General features: G+C 37.4%; 1 protein-coding gene across 1 annotated transcript; it reads left to right on the forward strand.

Moving 5' to 3' along the window:
* Positions 1-264: 264 nt before the first annotated feature.
* On the forward strand, positions 265-10,057 carry LOC119192466 (the record flags this gene model as incomplete). Its single annotated transcript, XM_037446282.1, has 3 exons — positions 265-380; positions 5,310-5,962; positions 9,932-10,057. Coding segments are annotated over 3 exons (895 nt in total), but the record flags the coding sequence as incomplete, so codon positions are not given.
* Positions 10,058-10,730: the final 673 nt, after the last annotated feature.

Consider the following 10,730-nt stretch of genomic DNA (forward strand, 5'->3'; position numbering starts at 1 on the left):
CTTTAAGATCACGGTGAACATTGGTCGTCAAAAGTCAAAGTTACGATATCTACCTACATTTTATAAAAATACAGTTTTTTTTAGCTGTTGACGTCCGATCTCCGCTGAATGAGCTCACAGTGTCATGAAATTTAGAGCATTAATAAAAAATCCGAAAAATAGTTTTTTTTTATTGTTATTTGTCACGTCTGCACTTTATTTCTATATACTAATGTTATGCTTGATTAGTAAATTTTTGTCTAACTAGATTGCATAACGTTCCAGGCCCCGCATGCGGTCCGGCTCCAGCATCGTGGTGGTGGGCGCTGACGAGGAGAAGTGTCCGCCGCCGGATGACGACAAAGACATGCTCACTATGCTCTCGCTCACCTCCGACACCGGTCAGTATTGGGTTCTATTCTTATAAACAATGTGGTTTTAAAAAGCCTAGGTCGCTATTTTAGACCGGGCAATTTTTGTTGCTTTGAATGACGTCACGAGCTTGCCGTTCGCCTGATGGTAAGCGATACAACCGTCCATAAACAGTTAAATCACCATCTAACACTTTTAATTACAAAATATAGTTTGATATTCCACTGCGCTCGCCATCCTGAGACATGAGATGTTAAGTCTGATTCCAGTAGTTACACTGGCTACAATGTCCTTTACCGGAACACAACAGTGACTAAACACTGTTGCATGGCTGCAGAAATAGACATAGCGATGGTACCAACCCAGGTGGACTCTCACATATGAGAGACCTACCACCAGTGTTTTCTAACATAATATGCTCGGGACTCTATCTTGAGTTATTCTGGAAGTAAGTTGCGCACTCCATATTAGCAGAATAAAGGCAGTTGTAAACATACTTCTCTGTGTTATTATCAGAATTGACTGGTAGAGAATGCCTATGGCATTAAGTCCGCCCGTACACTTTTGTCTATGAAGTGCTAAATAAATAAATTCTCTTAAACTATGAAATAATATTTCACAGCTTAAAACATGTTATAATCAAATAACAATTCACTGTGCTTACTATAAAGCATCGGATGCGTTATATGTGAATATTTTAAAATTTTAAATTAACCAGCGTATTTTCTAACCTGCCTTTTCTAACAGCAACCTGTTGTAAAGTACTTTGCTAATAAATCTACCGGCACCGTCACGCTTGTATTCCCGGGGGGAAAGCAGAGGTGGAACGGCTGCACCCACGTTTCTAAACGGTGTTCACGCTTTGTAATTTGATGAGAGAAATGTCTGTTGATAATACCTGCCCTATTTATATGATTCCTACTGCTGGGCACGGGCCTTATTGTTCATTTTGGATAATCTCGTGTATAGTGAGAAAATCCGAATGGGAATCCTAGGATTCGAACTTAAACCCTTCCTATCCGCAGTCCAGTGCTGTTTGCAACTATCCACAGCAACCAAGCATTCTTATTATTTTCAATTTTGCAACAGTGTCGATGTATTGCAGTGGCGAAGGGCCAATATATCTTGATTCTTGACGGCTTCCCTTTTGTAACTTATGTAAAATCATATTAGTAGTACCTATGTGTTATACATACATACATAGTATCACGTCTCTATCCCATAGGGGTAGGCAGGGACTATGGATTGCCACATTGCACGATTCTGGCATACTTCTCGCGCTTCCTCCACCTTCATTAATTTCTTCATGCATTTCCGCCGGTTCCAGGTACTTTTGACCTGGCCTTTACTGAGAATTTTAGATATCTGACATTCGAAGGTTCGGTGCCGTCCTATGTGTTATGTTGGGTTCTTTTTCGGAAGAAGACACCCTTCTCCACTGATGTACTGTTATGTTCCGATTTTAAGTAAATTATAGCCAGCGTAATTATTGGGAATTATGAGGCCTAACATCTTATGTCGCATTGACTAGCGCCGTTGAGTGCTACGCAATATTTTGTAACACCAATTTCTGTATGGTGTTGGTACTGTTTATGGGCGGTCGTATCGCTTACTGTCGGGCGAGTGGCATGCTCGTCTTATCAAAAAACTTCCTTTATTCACCTTACGCTATAAAAAGACCCTGCTTATATCTCTAGCAGAAGACTCTTAAATCTGTAATCTGTAGGTAATAAAACCTAATCTAATTGCACAAATCGTTATTTCCACGTTCATAAAACTAACAATGAAAGGAGTTACCTCACGCGACCTGACCTTCAACAAACAATAGAACAAAAAGTTAGGAAGAACCATCCGAAATATTCCTATAATTAAATTCTATTTGGATTTTTTACTTGCGTGTTTGCTTAATTATGTAGCATGGTTCTGTGTACTGAGCTCTTCAAGATGCATGCTTTATTAGTACGGAAAAATGCCGGTATTTATAAATGTATATTAAAAGCAGGTCGATCGTTTGTTAAATTTAACGCGAAATATTTTACTTCCACAACATGAGATTAAATATTGACTGATCATAACATTACTGACTAAAAATGTACCCCCTTATTCATAGCGTTATTTATCTAAGGACGGAGCCTTGCTGTGATAACAAGTCTGTTTCTCAGTGCTGACGGCATGGCAGCCTTCGCAGTGCGTAGACATAGGGCGGTTGTGATTGGTTAATATTGAAATACAATTTTAATCTAGTTGGCTGTCAGATAAACAAAGCTGAACAAATAGCAAGCTGTCAGATAAACAGAGCTGAGAAACAAACTTGTTATCACATTAATGCTCCCGTCCTTAGATAAATAATGTTTATGAATAAGGTTAGTATATTGCAGAGATCGAACCCAGAGCCCCTCGTATTCGGTTCATCACAATCGCGCCATACAAATATTTTTTTAATATATTATTGGTCTTTACCAAAAGAGCTCAAGGTGAAAATTCCACAATTGCAGATAAAAATAACATTGGAAATGGATGCAAGTGAATGCCATGCGGGTTATAAACATTATTCCTCCATCATTAGAAAGTTATACGGAAAAACTATTTATATTTTATGTTGTGTAGATTGTCTGATATCTTTCTCTTCCTCTTTAACGTAATGTGCTGAAGATCTTGAATGACTTTTTCGGTGAAATAGGAAGAAAATAGTTACATGAAACACACACAAAATCGTGCTTTTATCCCTTAAGTGTTAAACAGAGGCGCAACTGGTGTACCCACTTTATGCCGTGTGTATCCCGTCCCATGGTGGGATAGGGGGTGGGAAGAGCCTATCGCCATATCGGGGACAATTTCCAGACTCCGGGCTAATACTGAGTAGAAAAAAAACAAAATTACTCCATGACTCGGGATCGAACCCAAGACCTCGCACAGCAGGCGTACTGTAATACAACTACACCACACATATTTATGACTACTAACATAAATATATATGTATTGTTGATGTGAATGACTTTAGAAGGGTTGTCGGTACGCGCTCGTCACCTGAGAGATCAGATAACAATCTTCACTATTCACTCAAAATTCCTGCAATATTATAAAAGGTCCTTTTAGCCAGAATATACATAGTATGTTTGTATGATGCTCTTTGACAGTATGAAAAATTGAGTGACTGCAATCACTTAAATATTATACAAAATTTACCATCTACTTAAATTCTATTACTACGCAGATTACTGGCTTATATTGCAATTCCAAGAAACCGTAGTGGAAACACGTGATTATGTGCTAATTATGCCTGACCCAATGACTTCGTATAGCTGGTATTCATTTCATGTAATTAGTGTCTGTAGGGATCTTTATGCGATGTACTGTTTTGTAGAAATATTCGTTTCAATTAATCACCGCTTTGCTATATTAGTAAGTTTTAACAAATAGCAGTTTCATCAGCCCTGTATTATATACTGTCCAACTGCTGGGCACGGGCCCCCTTTACTACTGAGAGGGATTAGGCCTTAGTTCACCACGCTGGCCTAGTGCGGTTTAGTAGACTTCACATACCCTCAAAATTCTTATAGAGAACTTCTGAGGTAGTTCCCAAATAGCAGTTTGTCGGGCGGCAATAACCTAATTTTAGATAATAAAGCTTATAATAGGTCATAATCTAAATTAGGTTTTCCCATGCCAGGCGGCAAATCATTTACGCTTTGCCTGAAATTAATGTCTGCGAATCCCTTTTTATAACATATAAAAGCTTGTGCTATTCCTCATTGGAGTCTTTAAAAACAGAACAATGATTTAACCAATTCGTCTTTGAAACTTCTACGTCGGCTTTCATTTGAATCAGCAAAAATTTCATAACTTGCAGCACGATATGTAGGCTAATCATAATTATAATTACTGGGGCATATTGACCATTGAAATTAAGCGAAAAACATTTAAAGCAACTTTCCCTCTAAGAACTATTGTTCAAGCCTGTGTACATCAACAAGAATGCCATTGTCATACGGTTTTGATTTGAAATTCAAGGGAACTGTGCATACATGATTTGTACTTCAAATGTACTGGGTTAGGACGATGTCATAGTATTATTTAACGTTTTTAAAGCTGGTTAGGAATCACGGTTTTGTTTAGTTCTGTCGCCAAGCAGCGGTAGCAATTGTCACAAATATTTACAATAGCATAGTAACGTATTATCTTTAATACGTGCACGGCAAAGTGACCTCACTGCACCTAGTGGTAAGTGGAGTGGGGTCCAATAGATTGTCGAGCGACGGGAGATGATTGTCTATCGACAATCGACACAATTATGCCGGCCTGTTGAAACCGGGTATACACAGGCTGATTCTGGAACGCGATACTTAGGTGGGCCGCTATGGCGGGTTTTAACACCTTGTGTACGGTGGTCGCTATACGGAAGGGTATAAAATATATCCTACCACCAGCAAATCACCATTTCTTTTTTTGATCGAAAATAAAGAACTGCGTAATTATATACGCCACAAAATACATGTGTTCAGGGATTTTATTGTTTTAATCAGGGCTCTCCCTAAGACATTAATAGCATTTACAACACAGGCTAACAATCGTTACTAATTGAGAAGACAATTGCTGCAAAACAAGTGCAATATATCGTCTATTGTGTAACTTTTTTCCATAATTCCGACGTGGCATTGTAGTAGCCATGTTTATCATGTTTTGCCGTAATTAGATGTCCCGTTACAGCAGGAACCCTGCATATAACATAATAGTCTGTAAAAAATACACGACATTATACGGTTTTCGCTGTAGCGTAGGCTAGGTAGATTGGGATAAGAACAGACACAAAAAACTGTGCTGTACTGTCCAGTGTCAGCTTTTTGCTGTCTTTTTTGGAATAGTCAAATAGTTGGAGACATCATATAAATCACCATTCCTTTTTTTTATATACATATTTATATTACATATTCATAATGTTCCTTCTCTGTTGTTTCCAGGTCCCCACCGCGAGATGGCGGTGGACGTTCCGGACAGCTTCATCGCGAGAAACAAAACGCCGCCGCGCTACCCGCCGCCGCGCCCGCCGCAGGTACGCCTCCGGACTTGCAGGGATGAGGAGCCTCTCCTCTCCTCCGGCGGCTCCGGCACCAGCTTCGGCAGCAAGCAGAGCACCGTGCTGCACAGCATCGACGTCTCCGGGCCCAGCTCCGATGGCTCCGGCAGCTTCAAGAACAATAGCACCATAGAGATGCTCTCCTTACCGCAAAGCTCTGACGGATCAGGAGCCAGTTTCGGCAGCAAGAAGAGCAAAGGATCGTCTGAGACAGCCAAGTGCGGAGACTCGGAGAGGTCGGAGTCCGTGGCCTCGAACGCCCATAGCATCAGTGATCATAAAATCCAACTGTTGATATCAAACGGGGAAGACTCTTTGCTTGACTGCAGGGAGGGAGTGACGTATTCAGCTCGGACTGATTCTGTCCTGATCCGGGAAGCGGTGTACGCGTCGTACAAGCTGCCTCCGGGGTTCGACACCACCCCGGTGCTACTCGGCCGGGAGGTGGCGGTCGACGTGCCCGACACCTTTGTCCAAATCGTCAAAACCACGCCCAAGTACCCCGGTACCGTGGACAGAAAGAGCGTCGCGTTCCAGGTAACGGGCACATCTGCGCATGCGTCTCATTGGGGATGGAAGTTGTGGCCTTTAGTTGATATTGTGTAATAATTATAATATTTGGTCAAATGATTGTTCTAATTGATATTAGTGGTTCACTTTTAATGTGATCCAAGTATGGCATTATTTAGATAACATAATAATTCCGACCATACCAAAATTTGCATTTTAAACCCAATATTGCTGAGCATTCAACTAAAGGTGAACAATTTAGAATTAACACTACATTTACTAACAATCATAGTCGGAACTACTAACACACTAACAGGAACCGGTGTAGAAAACGGTGTAAGCACATTTGAAGCTTTTTTTAATTAACATTTATTATTCATTACACATTTATATACATTTACAGATCTCATTATTAAATTGAACTTCTGCATACATTGACTATGAACTGAGATGTGGGATTTATTTAGTAAATAACCAAAGCGTTGTCTTTTATATTAAGTGAACGTCGACGCGCGCAGGAATATGGCGTACTTAAAAGAAACTTCTGTTCTTCTTCTTCAATAGAAAAATAAAAATATCTGATTGTACGATCTTAATGTTGAAAATCCAAATATCTCATAATTGTCAGTAGTTTCACTGACGATAATATTCTTTAAACTATGATTTTGTAAATAACAGATTTATAAATATAATAATAATAATATCAGTCCTTATAGAGACCTTAGGTATGCAGGTTTCCTCACGATGTTTTCCTTCACCGTTAAAGCAAGCGATAATTCCCAGAGAGCACAAACATAACTTGAGAAACGTCAGAGGCACGTGTCCTTGGTTTTGAAACTGCAGACTTCGTCTCATCAATCCGCTCCACTCCGAACTAGGCTATCGCTGATTTAGGTATATAGAGAGACCTACATTACTATTTCATTGATACGCCTTGAATGTAAATTAATACACTCAAGGGCGTTCCTTAGCTACTGTTTTGTTGCCAATAATTAATTCGTCATGCGCCTGATAAGATAGACGGAAGTTCTTATCACATTTTTATATAGTCACGTTCAGGTGATTTCGTCTTTACGGTGACTAATGTGGTTAAATGTAGGATTATTAGCAGTGAATATTGTTAAAATTAAACTGTTGATGTCGCTTTTGTCACTAATGATATAAAGAATATTCACTAGCATTGTATTAGAAATGTAGATAAATATGTACCATTCTGTTGTAATTGCGTGAATCTGTTATATCTTACATACAATACATGGTGGCGGATGTTAGAAAGGTAGAATTTAATCAGTTTAGATTGATTGTTTGTTTATCTACATTGCTTAGAATAGACTTCGAATGGAATTAATAGTTACAAATGATTAATAGTAAGCATTATAAATTCGACGTCACGTGATAGTGTCATTGTATTAGGAGTAAATAAAATCAAAGAAACCAATGACTTATTCTGTGGTTGCAAATGTCATATCCCTTCAATAATGAAACCAAACAAAACACTTAGATATTGCGTGTACCTCCTACACAATTTAGTGGAAACATTTATTTTACACGTAAAATTAAATATTTGGCTTACGTCATTTTACGCCGCGATAAGTAATGTTACGCTCCAGTTTATTTTAACAATGAAGTCAAGCGTTTGAAAACCTATTATAATTCATTGTTTAATTTATTAAGTACTCTAAGTATAAGTACTACTGCCGTTTTACTATAATAGAAAACGAAAAAAATATATTTATAAGAATCATTAAGATTTCTTCTTCACATTAAATAATATTCTCTTGTACGTAGCTATTTGGTAATTAAAAATGCAATGAACGTCAACTTGCGTGGCGATTAGTGATTACACGATGACGCGGAGGTAAACAGTTATACATTAATATTATACTATTATCTGTCATCATCATCATCATCATGTCAGGATTGGAGGAAGATGTCCACTGCTGAACATGGGCCTACCTAGAACTATTACCTGTGATTACCACAAATTAATTCCTAGAGATATGCCAAGAATAAAGTTGCCAATACCTAAGGCAGTCAGTATTAGGTGTAATTTATTTAAAGAAAATACATCATGATATTAAAATAACTCAGCAAACAATCTCTACGCTACATTGTGCATTATTATTACACTACGTACTGTTGACAATACCTAAGTGTGACTCAAAACTGCGAAGAATTCATTACAATAACAAAGTTACAGCCATCATTAAACGCATTAACATTATCCATGATGCACGCTTGTTGCACACAACGCTGTTCTGTCTACGGTGCCAAAATATTCTAAGCTTCAGCCAAGTGCTTATGGGGTACATTATATCAATTATATTTCTATTTGACTATTTCTGACATGGGTGTTCTAAAAGGCTTTTAAGATGTTCCAACAAAAATTTGATTCAATTATTAAAATTCATATTTTTTGGGTTTGTACACTTTGCTGAAAGGGTTCTTAATGCTCTCAAAAGTTTTTATTGGAGACATTAATTTATATGACAAACAATGATATTAGTTTAGATATTGTATTGAACACAAAGTTTCTATTATTTAATGTTTGGGGTACAATATAACTCTAGACTGGGAAAGCTAGATGTATGACTCGTGCTTGTGACCGAAATGTAATGATAAATAAGCAAATAAGTAAAAATAAAAAGAAGTTAGTAAATATTAACCCCCTTATTTATAGACGTTATTTATATAAGGTCGGAGCATTGCTGTGATAACAAGTCTGTTTCTCAGTGCTGACGGCATGGCAGCCTTCGCAGTGCGTAGACGTAGGGCCGTTGTGATTGGCTAAAATTGAGATACAACTTGAATCTAGTTGGCTGACAGATAAACAAAGCTGAACAAACAGCAAGCTGTCAGATAAACAAAGCTGAGAAACAGACTTGTTATCACAGCAATGCTCCGTCCTTGGATAAATAACGTCTATGAATAAGGGGGTAGTTATTACAATCTGTATTCGGTAATATATGTGTTATATTTTGGTCCATATTATAATATTTTTACTAACAAATATTTCATTTTTCAGGTCCGGTTTAGAATTGTTAAGGGTTATAAATCTGAAGTAGTGTTTGTATTTAGTTATAAGTATTGTATGTCGAATTGCAGAAGGTTTTTTTTCTATCTATAAAATATTTGTATATTATTTATTAGGTCAAGCCCTATTCCGTATATAGGGGCGAATCCGTATTTTGCAATTGCGGGCGTTCTATTCGAAGGATAGCGTCGATAGCCATAAACGTAAGAGAACCAAAATATCCTCTATTTGCCTATACAGCCATCAAAGCTGTCCTTCGATTAGGACGCCTGTGATTACAAAAGACGGATATGTATATCCCCTTAGACGGAATAGGGCACCTGACCTTATATTTGTTCTCTTGTGAAATAGATTTGGTTAACAATAATTAAAATGAGCTATTTAAAGAAGCCTTTTGAAATTTGACATTTCGCAAATCCTCTAAAAATCAGTCATGACCAAAATATAAACAGTCAAATACGGCATTTCGTTTCAACTTTCTGTTTCTGAATAAATTAATATACTCTTGTGTGAAAGTAAAATGTTTTTAGAGGATTTTGTGCGATTTATACTAGACAATTGTATGCCTAACCATTTATGAATGTGTATGGGGTAATTTTGTGCATGAAAACATTGGGTCTATGCAACTTTTGTAATCGTAGTTATAAGTAAGGAATGTTGAAATATTGTTTTATGGGGTCTAGCTTAGAAAGTTGTCTAGAATAATATTTTATATTCAGAAAGGAATAAAACAAGACTTTTTTCGTAAAGTTTAATGAGTGTTGCTATTTTTAAAAATACTAAAAGACATATCAATTTGTTCTTTTTACATTGGACAGTCTATTAACAATGTTTATTGGTGTAGTCCTCAGCAGTAAGCAAATTAACAAATTATGTTTATTATTAAATAGCACTGGCAACACTGACAAAAATCCTTTCTGAACGATTGCCACTATTTTCCATTTACCCAATCTGCTCACCAGGTGAACGGCACTGCGAAGACGTCGGCGCCGGCGGTCCCTCCCAGAGAGGTGGCGCGGGACGCACCGCCGCGTCCCCCCGCGCACGACCTCACTAAGGACCAGGCGGACTCCATCAGGAAGTACCAGGTTAGTTCTAGATGTAATTTCATCGACCACTCGATTTTGAGCTTTAAATGATGAATATTAAGTGCGTTTTATATATCAGATTTATTTTTAGGTTACAATGTCCGGCGTATTTATGTTTTTTATCGTGAACAGCGCCATCTATTATTGAGTTTGAGTACTATGCAATGCTTGTTGTGGCGCCACAACTTAAAACGGAATTGTCCTACGTTTAATGTCATAACATGTGAAAATATGAATGAAAAGACAATAATATAATGTTTTGCGACCTTCTCAAGCTTGCCTTTACTTGAATCGGCAACTACATGTATAAGCATTATTATAACTCACTTTTTAAGATTTTAGCATTTATTTAGATTTTAGTATTAGGTACACGAAATAATTTGGGCAAACAGTAGTCAGTTGTTTTAAAACAAAGCGTTTTATATCTCTCCTTTGAATTTTAAATCTATTTATCTAGATAATTTAGCTTTATAATCATACAATTTCCGGTTTTAACATTCCACAATATTAATAGTTCTAATGTATGCTATCCTTTGTTACATTACTCTTTGTCTGTCACTTCCTCATTTTTGTTCGCAAAATCTAGGCCATTAAATGGCGTGGTAGAATAAACGTATAGAAGTTGTAAAAATGATTCGTTGAATCAGTTCTCTTTTTGAATGTCGGCTTTATT

Source organism: Manduca sexta, unplaced genomic scaffold (genome assembly GCF_014839805.1).
Source record: "Manduca sexta isolate Smith_Timp_Sample1 unplaced genomic scaffold, JHU_Msex_v1.0 HiC_scaffold_2814, whole genome shotgun sequence".
Taxonomy (NCBI): domain Eukaryota; kingdom Metazoa; phylum Arthropoda; class Insecta; order Lepidoptera; family Sphingidae; genus Manduca; species Manduca sexta.